The 16,941-nt window shown below is 44.2% G+C and overlaps 4 protein-coding genes across 4 annotated transcripts; 2 read left to right on the forward strand and 2 right to left on the reverse strand.

The window, feature by feature from the left end:
* Positions 1-1,250: 1,250 nt before the first annotated feature.
* On the reverse strand, positions 1,251-5,616 carry EAE97_006881 (uncharacterized protein; the record flags this gene model as incomplete). Its single annotated transcript, XM_038877394.1, has 4 exons — positions 1,251-1,714; positions 1,771-5,115; positions 5,170-5,239; positions 5,305-5,616. 4 exons carry the CDS (start codon positions 5,614-5,616, stop codon positions 1,251-1,253), a joined length of 4,191 nt encoding a protein of 1,396 aa, XP_038731584.1.
* A 1,018-nt stretch (positions 5,617-6,634) lies between these two features.
* Positions 6,635-8,692, forward strand: EAE97_006882 (uncharacterized protein; the record flags this gene model as incomplete). Its single annotated transcript, XM_038877395.1, has 1 exon — positions 6,635-8,692. The coding sequence occupies one exon, from the start codon at positions 6,635-6,637 to the stop codon at positions 8,690-8,692; it is 2,058 nt and encodes a 685-aa protein (XP_038731585.1).
* A 201-nt stretch (positions 8,693-8,893) lies between these two features.
* Positions 8,894-11,146, reverse strand: EAE97_006883 (uncharacterized protein; the record flags this gene model as incomplete). Its single annotated transcript, XM_038877396.1, has 1 exon — positions 8,894-11,146. The coding sequence occupies one exon, from the start codon at positions 11,144-11,146 to the stop codon at positions 8,894-8,896; it is 2,253 nt and encodes a 750-aa protein (XP_038731586.1).
* A 2,378-nt stretch (positions 11,147-13,524) lies between these two features.
* EAE97_006884 (uncharacterized protein) lies at positions 13,525-16,432 on the forward strand. The gene is made up of 4 exons (XM_038877397.1): positions 13,525-14,251; positions 14,346-14,546; positions 14,608-14,804; positions 14,861-16,432. The coding sequence occupies exons 1-4, from the start codon at positions 14,200-14,202 to the stop codon at positions 15,761-15,763; spliced, it is 1,353 nt and encodes a 450-aa protein (XP_038731587.1). The 5' UTR covers positions 13,525-14,199; the 3' UTR covers positions 15,764-16,432.
* Positions 16,433-16,941: the final 509 nt, after the last annotated feature.

The raw sequence follows: 16,941 nt of genomic DNA on the forward strand, positions 1-16,941 counted from the left end.
CTACAAGATTTACTCATCCTTATATCTCTACCTACCCACCTCTCTACACCTGTCTACACCCTCCCCGGAATCCATCATCTACTTCCCAAATTCTTTCCAACTCTCTCTCCAAATCCCACTATTCCATCACCATTCCTCTAATTCGCTCTCCCCCCCCTCTTCCCGATTCCAATCTCCTTTCCACGCCCCCCCAACAACCCACACCATCCCATTCTCACCATCCCATTAATCTACCAAATCTACCAAGCCTACCTCGAATTCACCACCCAAATTCCATTCCTCCCATCTGAACATCAAAACACCCTAATTCCAATTCCAAAATTCCCCCTTAAAATTCATAAATCAAAAAATCCATCCACCCCTTGAAAGAAATCCACTTCCCTACCCATCCATACATTGATCCACCTACCCTCTCTATCTAGCCCAAGATTAGATTCCAACATTTCTCTACTAGCTTTGAATACATACCCCGTATATACAATACACACTCGTTAATCATTCATTCATTGATCCATTCGTTCGTTCATCCAATGTTCAACACTTCGCTTCACAAACCACGATCCATCCATCCATTTCCCATTCAGACCTCGTAACTCCAAAGTATACACTTCGAGATACGATCCCCGGTGCCATGCGATGCCATGCCATGGCTTGATTAATGATTGATTGATTGATGATCAAGCGACATGCGTATATATATCCGTGGACTGATTCCGTATACAAGATACGACATAATACGATACGATAGGATACATACTCCACATATACTCCACACGATACACACGATACGATACGATCTAAGATATGAAATACAAATCTCACCGATTTTTAATTCCCATTCTGCTTCTTCCAATTAAATCACTCGATTAGAGCATAACTTTATCATTGTCTACATATAGGCAGGTAGGTAGACATTCAAGTGAAGTGATCCATGTATTCCATTGATCTATCGATCCATCGATCCATCCAGCCATGCAATTCTTCATCCATCCATACAATTTTACTTTGAATTTTGCTCAAAAAGAATTAAACCTCCTCCCTCCCTCCTCATCCCATCCATAAAACTCCACACTCAATCAAATCATTCAATCCACTTCGCACAAGTGAAAATGAACAAGAGAAACCAGTGCTTAATCAACCCCACTGCACTACCATAATGAAATAAATATCTTCATCATCTTTGTCAATGAATCTTACGAAAATAACGCCAACTGATCATTCCCCCATTTCTCCTCTATTCCTCAATAGCCTCAATACAACTTAAGTGAGCTTCGAAAGCTTCCCGGTCGCCCACTTCCACTCCTACTCCCACTCGCACTCCCTCTTCCATCATATCCTATCTTCGCTCTATGTCTTGGTTTTGACAGGAGCATTCCTTCTGCCTTTCCCTTTTCATTATCTGCTATACTTCTCTCCAATTCTTCCAGAGTCCTAGCCGCCTCTCTATCCATGACTGATCCAGCTGACGTTTCCGCTCCAACTTCGTCTCTAAAATCTTGTTTGGCAAGTTCTACTGCTTGTTGATGCCACTTATCTATTCTAGCCGTGTCGATATATTGTGTTAATGCATCGTCTTCAATTTGATAGTCTTGCATCATGCGTTCGCGCATGCTGGCATCAATTCGAGACCAGCGTTGTTCTAGCTCTTCTGTGCATGCACCAAGGACTTCTTCAGGAGTTAATGACTTGATAGTGAGATCCTTTTCGAAGATACCTATTGAAAATATTATTAGTTTGTAATTCAATATGATGTCAAATGTTGGTACTTACGATTCTTGAAGCAGGCTTTAAGTGTCCAATATAAAGCTGTTGTCTTTAACTGATCTTCTACAAATTGATCGTCTTTAGCCTCTGTATTGTTCATCGCAGCCCAGTCATCTCTTAAGAGACATCGTCTCCAAATAACACGCTGCATAAGCAACTTTTCTTCTTTGTTTGTGACACCCAAGCGAATAGCTTCAAGTGCCCAATAAAATCTACTCATGCTGAAGTCATCTTGTTCCATGGCTCTGAAATTATCACCCATGAGGGTAAGTAAATCAACCAAGCAGAATGCATCCATCGTTTCATGTTTGACCAGATGAGTGATGCTACTTTCAAGAAGGTTCATAAAAGAAAATTGTTGTTTCAGACTCTTGTTGCCATGAGTTTCTAAAGCAAGCTGGACTTCTGCGTTATCATCAATGGCTGTGCTGATGGTGGGGTATATATAATTGTAAATCAGATCCTGAATCTTGAGCAATCCAAGCTCTTGATTTGCTCTGACAAGTTCCGATTCACCTCCATCAGGAATCAGGATTCCGTTAGTCTGACTGTAATTGCGGCCGGCCATGCGCGAAAGCTTTCCGATACTAAGTTCGACCTTTTTGCTCCAGACATCACGCTCTCGATCTAATCCAAGTTCAAGAAGCATTCTCGCGGCCTCATCATAATCCCTTTCTCGAGTGATTTCATGAATCCAACCGATCTTAGCATACTCCGGCTTGTCACGTAGAAAAGCAGTGAGGAATGCGCGCTGATTTTGATAATCATTGAGCATCTGTTGTATTTCTCCCGTGCCAATGTAATACTCATATAGAGCGGCAGCCCAACTCGCACCGAAGTTTGCAAAAGACTTGTCCATCCGATCGCGGAGGTCTTGCTCTCGCCTTTTAAGATTTTCATAGTCTTCTTCGTCAATGCCCGGAATACGAAGCCCATCGGCACAAATGCCGACCTCATACATCAGCACAGTTGCCAAGGTTTGTAGAATTTCGTATTTTTCCGCCAAGTTCATTGCTTCATCGGGGAGACTGAAGGTATCTGCAAGGCGCTGCAACTGTTTATCTTGTGCATCGAACTGTAGGGTTTGGAGTCCTTCTGCCTGCATTTGAAGTTGTGGTGAGTCTTGAGCCGATACCCAACGTATCCTCTCCAAATTGGATCGAATGGCAACATCGATAAGATTAGGATGCTCTAGTCGAACTTTCTCGAGGGTTGCAGGATTGGGGCCATCCTCTGCAACAGGTTTGTTCCAGAAATCTCCAAGTAGCGTAGATACAAGGTCAGTTTGCTTTCGAATATTTTCTGCAATGTAGAAGGTCGAAGTCCAAAACTCTGGAAGTCCCTCGTAGCCTTCTTCTAATATTCCATGTGAAATTGTTTCCGATTGTAACCCATACAGCCTCAAATTATTCATTCGAAAGTCAAACGCACCCTCCAATGCGCTGATCATTACATCATTAGCTTGACTAAGCGTCTCCATCACTGAAGCAGCAGGAACTTGGCCATTCGTCCAGGCGTACTTGAGCATCTGGAATGCCCATGGTACTGCCAATTCCAATCTAAAAACATCATGAATAAAGAAATGTCGAACGCGATCGACTTCGCCTCTTTCAGCAATAGGCTCAGTCTTAAGATCCTCATGAATGTGATCTACGAGATCGGCGAGAAGTCCACGCTTTTGGTCGTCTGGCAATTCTCGAACAAGAGCATCATACCGCTGCCAAATAATTGTTGCCGCCGACATTCTCTCTGCATCCCAAAGTAGCTTCCATCGCGTGAGCCTATCAATTTCCACGCCAGTAGCTTTGAGATGCTTAGCAAGATCATGGAGAGCCGTTGATCGCCTCTTAAGATGTTGTTCGAGTGACGCAGACACCGAGGGAATAAAAGGAGTCCTAGATGCCACGATTTCTAAACTCAATTCCAGAGCTGCAGCTCCAACTTCTTCCGGAGGGAACTGAAATTCTGATCTTCCTGCGAAGCTTAAAGGATTTTGCGCCATTGTGCCAAAAAACACTGCTTGTTCCAGCTTGCTTTTCGCAGTGACTTGCTGGCCTTTGTTGGATGCGAGTTTATCAACGTCGGTAGCTGCCACACGAATCACACCCCCACCCCGAACTAGAAGAATAGTAGCCGGGTGCTTTGCTTTGTATTTGAGCGATTTTGCTTCCTCAATTCCATGTGGGATATTTTGGGGTTCTTCCATGCCGGATCCGACAATCTCAACATTGGTGTCCTCCCTGAAGTCTACCACATCTTCGAAGGATGGCGAAGGTGTATGATTTTCAGAGCGAAGTTGGGAGTCGGGCGATTCAGCTTGTTTTGCCCTTGAAACAACAACGACAGCACGGTCAAAGACAACATATGCAACCAGCGCAGGATTTGGTAGATAAATTCGAGCTTTTGAAATCGCATGTTTGTTGACTGGGGTGGTATAAGATTTAAGCAGTCGAACATCTTCTACAATCAATTGATCCCTCCTAAGTACAACATCAACAAGAGTGTAGTGAGTGGTGTATCGATTGGAGAGGGATGTTAGCAAAAGTAAGCGATCTCCTTCATTGTCACGGTCCTCTGGTGTTTGTGGCATAAAGGTGAAATCAAGAACTTCGAAGGTTTCTATCGAGAGGTCGAATAGGATTGGCTCTGCCCTTTTCATTTCCAGAACAATGGCTTCCCGCCCTTCAGCTTCCCCCTGAAGAGCATTCTGCCCATCCCTTTGAAGGTTCCAAAGTTGTATTCTTCCCTTTCCTGTTGCGACAACCACATTTCGATCTCCTACATGCTCCTGTGGTCCGGCGCGAACGGCGGCAATGTCTCCACGCCATGCTGTACTAGAAAGTACATTTCTGAGACTACCAAAAAGACCTCCTGCCAGTGGTCCGCTTGATCCTCTCAAGAATTGAACAGATACTTCGGGTCTTCCATGACCATCCCTGACTCGTAGATAGGCCAATCGCCCGGTACTGAATGCCAGAACAAATCCGGCGGTTTCCGCATTCAAAAGTTGCACAACGGTTTCTCCGGAGAGCATTCCTGGTATAGTTGATCCGACTCCATTGCTTTTTAATTTAATAAGATCAAGTGTAGCGGCGCTTGCAATAGACTCCCAATATGTGATTTTACCAGTAGGTATAACAACGACAAGACCGGGCTCCGAGGATGACGCAGAGGGCGAGACTAGCGAACCAAGAGGAAGAGGGTCGGTTATGTGCTTGTGGTTATAAGGTAACGCGAATGTAAATGTTTCGGGGGAAGAGATGTTAATAGCGTAGGGCCACACGAATGCATGGGAGTGGGTGAGAGCAAGTGCATAACCGCTGTCTGAATATATTGCGCCGTGCTGACGAGCTATAACATAGATTTAGTGATGAACTTACAGATCGCTGAAAGAGTTGTAACTACCTGTGATGTCTGCGCGAATTTGGTCTGGGAGCGCTGGCAGTTTACTAACTGTATAAGTATCATTTTTGGTCTGCCCGAAAATGTAAGTTATCAGTCTCCAAAATTCGCAATACAATGCGATATTGGACAACTCACAAGAACCACACTGCCATCTCCTTTCCCAGTCCTGTCCGTTCCTTTCGACTTCTTTCCTCGTACAACAATTTCTCGTCTTTGACTTGGTACCTCCTTGGGACTTTCGCGCCTCGTCAAAGTAGCTACTTTGTTATTTTTTGCTTCCTCCATTTCAGGTGTGCCATTTGGCGCAAAAGTCTGATCATCGTACGAGCTTCTAACTCTCTTGCTCTTTGGCTGCGCTATTGAATTCTCATTTGAATGCGGGCGTGGACGTCTCCTGCTACTCCGTACTGGAGCAGGAGCGCCAGCGTTGACCGTGGGCGAGAACATTTGTTGAATCAGTCGATGAGAATTAAGAAATTGAGATTATAGTGTAAGAAAGATCGATGATGCTGTTGGCATAACTCGTGGAAAGTGATTGTTCGTGGCTCGTTGGTGTTTGTTTTGTTTTGTTTTGTTTTGTTTTAAAAGCTTCTTGTAAAGTTTGGAGGCAGGTGCTCCAAAATAAATCAATCAATCATGGATATGGATGGATCCAAAATCAAAAAATCAATTGAACACGGCAAGAGGTACCAAAAGAAAATAAAGGCGACCGGTGGAAACCTTGGAAGCACGCGTTTTAATCCTTGAGCTCTGACCACACCTCAAGGCTCAGGCTTAACTTTTTGCTATTCGTGCCAGACCAGCAGTGAGAAGCTCCAGCTACGTTCTGATGTCTTCTGGAAAGAATTGGATGAAAAACAGATTCAATAGATAAATATTTGACAATCATTCGGGTCAATTGGATTCCGTATTCTTCACCATTTATGCGCATGCCTTTAAATATATTTGTTTTCCAATGGACTAGCGACAGTGAGACAAAAGCACGTCGTCAGCAAACCACTGCAGACACCTGCAGGCATCACAGACAGAGAACCTGATTTTGTGTGGCATTAGCATCTTGAGCTTATCCAATTATGACTATCTATCTTTCGGATTTCCTCTTCCAATACTGCCAGATAGTTCTTAGGGACAAGCTGTTGTCTTCCAAGTCAATTATCTGACCTCATTCAACGATATATTGTCCATTGACCAAAGATCCATCTCAACAGAAAAATGCAATAGGGACGCGAAAATAATAATTGCAGATATGCAAGGCTACTATAAGACTACAAGGCTGAGGCACACGTACAGGTACCCCTGGACAGCCCTGGAGGTCCAGGTACGACGCCATACTCTAGCCACAGAAGCAAGGCTAAGAAAGTGACGTCCGATTTAGTGCCGGCGATGACGCTTGCATTTTCCACCCCTCATCATTTTATCATGGAGATCCATCAATTTGCTTTCATCTCGACCATGAAAGTTCCAAATGCCACCAACAAACCTCCCTCAATCCACAGGGCTAACCATAACCAATCCTCTCATATTGTATCGTGCTCTGCTGGCGACTAAAGTGATTGACCCCGACCCAGCTCAACATCGTATAGCTCTACATTTGCAAAAACTATATTTGCGGTTGAAGGATTATAAACCTCAGTCGGAATATGCAGCTCGACTCAAAGCAATCAGTCAGGCCGTCAACGATGGTCAAAATAATGAAGATGGTCGGACGGTAGCAGTACCTGGTCATCCTTTGAGGAACAATCCACTATTTGCTCATCTTTTCAGACGGAAAGAACGGCAAGATACACTTGCGATGACTAGAGTTCTTACGAGTCATGAAGCAGCAATGAATCTGGACTCTCCCCAAGGTATATTACTACATGGCGAAGTTGGGACTGGAAAGTCAATGTTGTTGGACATGCTAGCGGATAGTCTACCGAACAATAAGAAAAGGAGATGGCATTTCAATACGTTCATGCTAGAAACATTCTCACGTCTGGAACAATTGAGACAATCTCGTTCCAAGCATGGAAATTTGGATTCTGAAGACTACTCCCTACTTTGGCTAGCGAAGGATATGATTGAAAAATCGCCTATACTCTTTTTGGACGAATTTCAGTTGCCAGACAGAGCTGCGAGTAAAATATTGAGCAATCTTCTGACACCATTCTTTCAATTGGGTGGTGTACTCATTGCATCTTCAAATCGTATGCCAGAAGAGCTCGAAAAGGCCAGTGGCATGGATTATGCCGTGCCTGGTAGGGGAGGACTCGTGAAGAATTGGCTAGGCTTAGCTAAGCCACAGAAACTCGACATGTTTTCTAGTGGGAATGAGTTCTCGGGATTTGTTGGAGTTCTGAAAGCTAGGTGTGAAATTTGGGATATGGGGAAGGGGGGTCGAGATTGGAGACGAAGAGAAATCGATGATGTGGACGATGAAACAGCGAAAATGTCTGAAATAATGAGAGAGGAAATGATAGAAGGCTTTACAGGACTTGAAAAGCTTTCACCCGGCAATCTTGGACTTGGATATGAGCAAAGTATTCATGAAAAAGATGATGACAGTACCACCGAGAAGATATTAAAAGCTAATACTCCCAAAAAGTATCTTCTCGCTTCAGATAGTGATGATACCTGGGAGAAAGTGGTGAAATCAGCTTTCCCGTCCTCTCCAGATCCAATTCCATGGCAATCAACCACACTCTTAGTTTACGGTCGTACAGTTCCTGTCGCTCGCCATCTTAACGGTATAACATACTGGGACTTTCCCACTCTCTGTGGTGGTGCTTTTGGTCCCGCAGACTACATAACTATGGCATCTACTTTTCACACGTTCATCATCGATGATGTGCCAATTTTAACCCTCCTCCAAAAGAATGAAGCAAGACGCCTTATCACTCTCCTTGACGCTCTCTACGAAGCCCGATGCAAACTCATAATTCGCGCCGCCACTGGCCCAGATACTCTTTTCTTCCCCGAAACCAAGCTGTCTCCTTCCTCGGATCCCGAATCCGAATCCGAAAATCCTCAAGATGCAGTATACCCCGAAACCCTCGCTGAAATCTACCAGGATCAAACATCTCCCTTCCGACCAAATATTTCTACGTATACCGATACTCCTAGCGCCAAAACGGGGTATGATCCCGATGAAGATGCGGATTTTGGATCAGTTCCCGGAGCGGGAAATGAGATTGGGAGGAGGAGAGGAGTGGATTTTGCGAAGACGGAAAGTTTCACGGGAGAAGATGAGAGGTTTGCGTATAAGAGAGCGGCGAGTAGGTTGTGGGAAATGTGTGGCGGGAGGTGGCATGCTAGGGGTGGACAGGGAGAGGGAGAGACTTGGTGGAGACCGTTGAGCGTAGAAGCGAGGGGGTGGGAAAGAAATATTGGGGGAGAGGTGATTAGAGATAGTGCTGTAGTTATGGGAGAGGTAAAGGGTGATGTGAAGATGGGAGATTATGTGGAGCTTGAGAGACCTGCAGGTTTGGAAGGGAAGCAGTTGGAAGAGATGGAGAAGTTGGAGAATGGAACGGCGAAGAGGTAGATGTAGAAGATTTATATTTTTTCCATAAGCGAAACCATTTCAGTTGTATATCTGACACATGTAATACTTTTTGCGATACAATATGTCCGTTTTGTGTCCCTCCAGTGACAATCGCAATTTTCCTGGTATTCAACTACAAAGTTATCGATATTACATTCCCAACACACTTGCTGTATGTGTCACACAACCACTAATTTAAATCTACAACTTAAAGCCACCACCACCGGTAACAACCTCACTTGCCATAATTTTCTTCCCCTCAACATCCCTCATCTCACCTCTCTTTCCAATAACCTTGACACCACCCCTCTTCAACTCACCCACCACATCCTTCTTCTCCTTCGCCTTCTTACTCAGCACCTTCTCACCCTCACCCATCTTCTTAATCCTCTCCTTCTCCCTCCTCCTCCTCCTCAGTTTCTCCTCTCTGCTCATTTCCTCTCGCGCAACGGGTGCGCCACCCCGTGTAATCTCCTTATTATCTTTCTTCATGCCCTCGACCACCTGTCCAGCCTTATAGATCTCTTGAGGCGCCAATCTCGATTCCGCTCCCGCGATACCAGAAGCTGTAGACGGCTGAGCATCTTCCATACTGATTGTAGCGACGTCGCCCACGACGGTGAGACTCGGTGCTGCGGGTTTGGGTTTGTAGTGCCAAGAGCTGAGAGCGTCGAGTTTAGCACAGACATCCTTCCAGAGATTTTCGACTTCTTTTTCTTGGGCCTGGAGTTTTTCATCCGTGGCGCTAACGTATGTATCTGGGTTTGTGTTTTTGACATGTTCCTCCTCGTAGATTTCCGCGAGACTCTGTTGGTTTTTCGAATCGTCGAGTTCGAAAAGGCCGCGGCGGGTATTGGCAGGGGTTAGCGAATCAGGACGACGACGAATGACTTCGTCGAATTCTTGGGCGAGGATACGTCTCTTGATGAGTTCTTCGATGCTTTCGCTCACTTCGGCTGTGATGACGGGAACGGGTTTGCCGGTACGTTCAAAATCGAGGTCTTCTTCCAAGAGGGAGTTCATGGGTCGATCGAGAGCCTTTGCTTCTCCTGCTAGTGTCCAGTCACGTTTTGCGACGGATGCGGCTTCGAGACGACGGATTTCTTCGCCTATTTTGGCTTGACGACGTTCGTGAGCTGAACGACGGGATTTAGGATCTGCGGGGTCGAGATCTGAGAGGGCATCTTCCGAGTTGGCGTCGTCTTCGTCATCAAATAGATCGCGTCGAACGTCAGCCATGGCTCGTTCCATAGCAGCTTCATCTTCTTCGGGTGCTTTTTTAGCTGCTTTTTTAGCTTGTCTTTCAAGGTAGTTTGCTTGTCGTTCTCCTTTGCCGATTTTTCTTGGCGGAGGTGCGAAGAAATCTTTGTAGAGAATGTCATTTGTATTGTCATCAGCTACATCAGCAACTTCGTCCAAATCCATATCGTCGTCGTCGTCACTATCTCCTTCAGGTGCATTCAAATCCATGTTGCCAAATGTTGGCCCATCCTCTTCGTCATCCTCTACGTCTGAAACATCCATGGCTTTCGCACGTTTGGATCCTTTATCTGATTTAATTGGCATAGACATTGGATCGGTGCCCCAGTCAATATCCTCTTCGTCACTTGCTTCTCCAGTATAAGGATCTGCTGAGGCATCCTGCCTTTCGAGGAATTCCGTTTGTTTATTGAATTCGTCGATTGAGAAGAAACCGTCGTTGAGTTTATTTGGATCCTCGACAAATACTCCAGCTTCGTCCTCCTCATCCTCTTCTTCGTCTTCTTCGTCATCCTCCTCTCCGAAGCCCTCGAAAGCCTCCCCGTCATCTTGGCCGTCATTTTCGTCCTCCGAATCCGTGTGAAATTCCTGTTCCTCATCTCCTTCCTCGCCTTCAACATCTGAACCAATTGCGAATCCATCCTCATCAAAATTCATCGTATCGGACCCCTCCTCTCCAGCGTCTGCACTTTCTTCACTCTCATCTCCGCCAATCCCGAGCTCTTCGAGACCTCTTGCCACCTCTCCTTTTAGCGCATCAACAACTCTCTTAGCCTGTTCGAAAACTTGCTGAGCCTCAAATCCTTGGGTATGTATTTTTCTAATCTTCAATACTTCTTCCTCAGCCCCATCCTTATCGCCCCTCTTCCTCTTTCTTCTCTGCTCTTTCAATCTTGTAGCTTGCTCATCTCCTATTTTCCCTGCAAATCTGTCCAATGTCTCTTTTGAAAAATCCGAACTGGTATTGAGTATTTTCGATGAAGGCGCAATAAAAGTATGACGATTGGTCGAGGCAAGCGCAGCTATTAAATCCTCAATTGAGCTTGATCCATTTGTGCCGTTTTGATTAATCTTGGCGGCGGAAACTTTGCTGGGCGGGGAGGCAGTCATGGTGTGGGAAGTTGATGTCGTCGAGGAGGTAATACTGCCTGCTGTCTCCATCGTTGGCTCTCTCAGTCTTTTACTGTTTGACATTTTTGAAGTTTTTTTTACGATAAGACTAGTGTATTTTCCACGACTCCGATAACGGTCACGTGAAACTCGTTAATTAAGTACTTCAGTGCAATTTGCTAGACATGTCTGATGACTTTCCTTCTTCCTCAACATAATTTGAGCTTCATGTTGCCAAAGCAGGAATCTCATTCTCACCCATACATTTGTCGATCAAGTGATTGATAGAGGTGAGTATTCCAACGTCAAAGTTGATTTAGTTTGCGCAATGCATTCTCACAAGCTTCCCTTGAAGACCGTTTTCACAATTTGCATTTCTGGCCCATTTGCCGCAGTTCCATCAACTGAAAAATGTACAATAACCTGCATGTATTATTCCTCATCAACACCTTCCTCAACTCGTTACCCGATTTATCGTGCCTGACGCTGCATGCGAAATCGGATACTCCATAGTGTTCTTTTCAATAAATGGCTGACTGTGTACGACCGTAACACATCTGTTGTGTTGATGAAGGCATGTAGCACATATTTGGCATCTTTTGTGCAATAGCATAGCACGACGTTGAAGGGTTTGAAACCACTCGCGTGCACTATTACTGCTTCTAGACGGACCCATTGTACAACATTGCGGCGGGATTTCAGACGAAACCTTCAAACATTGAACATGCACGTCGCCCAAAAGAATATATTTCATGTGAAAATCTCAAAATCTTGAAAGGTGTGGGGGTTCCATGCGTCCAGAACAATCTCTAGATGTTGCTTCTCGTGAGGATTTGTCAACCATATGACTTGATGTGTGTTGCGATTTCGTATTCGCTCTTCTTCTTATGAACTGGTAGCCGAATTCTCTGTGGGTAAGAGAGGAAGGTCACGTCGCCATCTCCAATTGTCATCCACTTTGGTATCTTATTCTGATTTTCTAGTTTCACGACTCGATATGAAATCACAACATATTGAGGGGCAATAGAATTTACTGAAAATGAGGGGGTCGGCCGGTTAATTAGGATCTTGATAGTCGAACGATATTTGGTAATTGAGCATACGAGAAGAGATTGCCAGAGTCTTCTTGGGGGTCAATCTAGAAAGAGTAGACACCTAGATATATCGGGGGCGCGGAACCTATACTAAAGATGGCATGTAGCATTCGCACAAGTTTCCTGTTGTAAGAAATCCACATCAATACATTGAAATGAGCCAACAGCATACCATCAAATCCAGATATGTACTTCCTAAAAAGCGTGCTCGCTTATGACTCGGGCCACTGGCTAAATTGAAAATAAGTGCGTTGCATGTATACGGATGAATGTCTACCAATAGCAGTGAGTCTATGTCATTCATACTCCCTTGTTTCAATGCTGGGTGGATTTTGTTAACTATTGAGAAGCCAATTATTATAGTGAAATCTGATAGTTAACACTTTATACGATCTATTTCTATGATGAGATGGGAAGAGTTGATGGTTCTGATTCCTAGGTATCCGGATAATGAGGAAAAAACGGTAGGATAGATCTCAGATCTCAGAATTCCGAGATAATCGGTAACTCTCAAACTAAAGTTACTTTTATCTCGTACCCAATCATTCGCGTCCAACATTGATCCAACGATGATCCATCTATAGGCACTATTGATCGTGTTGCTATTGCAGGCGTGCAGGATCTAAAACCAATTGTCTATCTTGACATTACATGTATTAAATACCTCTAGTATCATGATTGACTTTCCCACTGAACATCTAGACCAACCGGACAAGCTATTGCAATCGCAAAATCTACTTCCTGTCAACTTGACAAGCTCATTGGTCATTGATAACAAGGTTGTGTAAAAATTAAAATAAAATAAACAAAATTTTCTTCTTCACTTGCAAGGAATATGTCTTTTCAGTAGTACTTTCATTTCAAGTACCACCATTGATACCTACCTAGGAAGCAACACGGCATTGGACATCATTGAACCCTTCTTTCGGCGCAGCTGTACGGTGAATGTACAACGAGACGGGGCCTCGGGGGGGGGGGGGTACTCGTATAGCGGGAGATATTAATCACAGCTGCATCTGGGAGTCTAATTCGTTGGATATCTGCGCACCAATCAAGGAACAGAATTGAAACCAACCCTGCGGGTACATAGAGTACATACTCCGCAGACCTTCCATGTGCATATGCATGGTATCGCTGATATGAAGACATCAGACATCCACCGAGCCACCCTTTTGTAGAGAAGTAAGGAAAGCAAAGGAAAGGAAAGGAAAGGAAAGGAAAAGGGAAGGATAACGAAAGGACAAGAAAGGAAACTCATTCGAGCAGGAGAAACGACTCCGCGGATGTCCGGCTGATGATTTCTAACAAATTCAAATTTTCGATTCTCAATATAATTTTCCATAAAAGATTCAATGATTCGTATTCTACAGTCTTATATTACAATATTTCACACCATCAAAGTCACCCACTGCCCTCAAACTCTAGTTTATCGCTGCTATCTTTGCTATCTCTGCTGCCCTATCCGTATTGGTGGCAGTTAACACTAGAGGATATCGTCTGATCCGTATCTTAAGCTCACTCTAAATGATCAGTGTCTCAAAGTTATTGAAAGAAATAATTATCAGCTCCAACTCATTACACTCACTCGCCTGCTTTCATACAACTTACACTAGATATAATATATATCTTGTGAAGCAGCTCTTGCTTGACCTTGTTACTACTGCTTGCTCCAGTTACTGCATTCAGCTTTCCCCGGGACCCTTGGCACTGTCAACCTTATAAAGCTTATCAATTCTCGTTTTTTTCATTCGTTTCGGTTTTCTTCCTAAAGATAACCGACGCATCAGGTGTCAAGCGGATTCTTGTACAGCTTGGTCTGGATCTTCGTATCCACTCTCCTGTACATTAATTGTACTTTGTACCTTTCTTTTGCAATTGCGGATATCATTGCGGATTAAATTTCCAACTTTCTCCACCAGGACCGCTATTACCCGCACATAAAAGTTGGTCAGGAACAAAGGAATCCTAAACACCTCGAATCCATTACCTTATAAAAGGGAAACAATTGCTTGAGTAGCTTTCCAGGACGAGTACATTGTGGGAATGAAGTACGGTCAACAATTCCAGTCGGACTCTGTGCCACAATGGGCGCCATGTGAGTGTGAAACAATCTCGTCTTATTGGTGTGATAGCGAAAATATCATGACACAGATCTGTACTGACACACAGCTTTCTCGCTCTGCGATTAGACAACCTTGATTATGATGAATTGAAGAATTCGATAAAGCACAATACCACAAGAGATTCTGGAAAATCGATCACTATTCCGGGTCATGTCGATACTTCCTTGGTCGCATTCGAGAATGAATTCTTTACAGAGTTATCAAACCAACACGATCGGGTCGAACTGTTTGTTAAGAGCAAGAGTGAGGAGATTGGTCGCAGACTCCGTATGTAGAGGGTCAATTTGAGACTATTACCAGTCAATGCATGCTAATAATTGAACAACAGAATATTTATCGACTATCGTCCTGCGATTACTTGCAAGATGTGCAGAAAGCTCCAATGGGCAGATGACGAGGAAGCGGATGAACAAGTTTTCCAAATATAACATGCAGATTGAGAATTGCGGAGACGATCTTGCGAAATTGGATCGATTTGTTGAAGCCCAACGTATCGCATTCTACAAATTATTGAAGAAATATACGGTATGGACAATTACATGTAAAATTGATAATGCAATAAACTTATTTGATGTCGTTAGAAATGGACCGGATCTCGGAGACTCAAGGAACGATTCGAAGTTGAGGTATTGGGCAATCCAAAAAGCTTCACAAGACAAGATTTTGGTTCCTTACATTCTCAATATAACGATCTCATCACGCTTATCCGTGCTTCTACGCCTTTGACGAGCGGGCCGTCTACTCCTAGTATGGGTTCGAGGAGAGACAGTCTCGGCCGTGCCCCATCACAAACACTACAGCGATCGCCGCCTCGACAAACATATTGGAACGAATACGACAACGGGAGTGATGTCGATCAGGACGAGCCATACTATATATATACGGATCCTAATGCGGAAATGACGTTTCCTGGCGCAGAAGTTGTAGCAAGTGCGATTCGACGAACAAAAGAAGGAATGGGAAAAGTTAGGGGTTGGTTTATACCTCCCGGTTTAACAAAAAATCGCGAACGTGAGCCACTATTGGGAAATCGAGATAGAGGATACTTTCAACAAAGTCCAAGCGGAACAGCCAATGGTTCGATAACCGATGTCGAAGACGAAGCGTATGCCTCCTCGGCAGATTTTCCGAATGGATATGTTGCTCATTATGCAACTTTCCCCAGCGTGGCGGATCAGCGATTGAGTCGATTCCAAGAACAAACCTTGTTATTTACAATGATTGCTTGCTTTTTCTTTTCGATGCTCTCTCAAGCTGCATCCACACTTCTCCTTGCAACAGGTCGACATAAGTTAAGAACGGAAGTTGACTTGGGTGCACTCACGGGTGCCTTGTTAGGATTTGCTCTGGCTGCCGGTGGATTGATTTGCATGGCATGTCGGAATGAAAAGCTTGGTTGGGTGCACCGAGGAGTTGTGCTCATTATAACTGCTCTTTTGTTGATTGGGAGTATTGTGCTCTTGATTATGGTAATTGGGAATTAAGCCTCTCATTACGATCTCTAGCTAACAAACTACTTAAGACCCGCCGGTAGACACTATCCAGGATGGCGAGCGCTCAACGTAGTAGAGACGAATCCGCTTATATCATCAAGGTATCTTACGTAACAGTACCATTGCTTTACAAGTTATTTGCCTTTCGATTTCAGTTTTTTCCTATGTGTTTCTTGTGCTATTTGCTTTACTCTGTCTATAGCGGGCGTAATTTGGCGGTTGATTCATTTGACATTTTGGTGTTTAGTATGGGAGGCACATTTTAGACTGCGAGAAAGGATCGGGCAACTAATGAGACTATCGAACGGGTTCATGGTTGTACTTTGACGGCCTAACAATTTAGAATTGCATTTCAAAATATAGAAGTGCGGGAACATTGGGAGTACGCAACGGTCGAAGGTGTGGATTGAACAATGGTTTGAGGAGAAACAATGGAACTGGGGATGAGGATTGGCGCATTTTGTGACGGGTTTGATGGAGTTGAGTCGGGTGGATCGATGTGGAGTGGAGTTTGTTGGTTGAGGTCAAGGGAGTCGTTGGTATGTGTGCATTTCTACCGGTGTATTTGGGTATGTTGAATGTGGCAGTCGCGTGCTGTGGCATTTAACATGATGAAGGTAGGCTAGTATAATACAATTGAATGGAAGATGTTGATCCAAAGTCCTCTTGTCTAGATGCTCTGCCTTGCGCAGAGAGTATTTGTTCACGTGAAGACAATATGAAAATCTCAGTCACAACAGGTTACACTTTCGTATCATGTCATATTATTTGATACTATTGTGTCATAGGTCATGTCATTCATCAAGTTTTGTGCTTCTGAAGGGACGGTGAATGCTTGATTAGTTGGTGGGTTTTTGAGTATACTAGCGATTTAGGGGAGAGGGGAGGGAAGAGGGAACGTTGAAGTTTGGTAGAGAAGAATTTTAGTTAGGGGGAGTGGGGCGGAGAGGGGGACGAGGTATTTAGCCTGTATCAGGGAATAGATTATGGATGGGACGCCTATTTCATGAATCATGAATCATGATTCATGATGGAGTTTGTTATTCATGGAAATTGTGGAGGAAAGAATTAGTTAGTTCTGGAGTAGCTGGCTATTGCTTTCGTATGGAGTGGAGTGGAGTGGAGTGGAGTGGAGTAGTGCAGTCAGTATAGATGTGGTTAGTGGATAG

The sequence above is a fragment of the Botrytis byssoidea genome, assembly GCF_014898295.1.
Source record: "Botrytis byssoidea strain MUCL 94 chromosome Unknown BBYS_013, whole genome shotgun sequence".
NCBI lineage: Eukaryota > Fungi > Ascomycota > Leotiomycetes > Helotiales > Sclerotiniaceae > Botrytis > Botrytis byssoidea.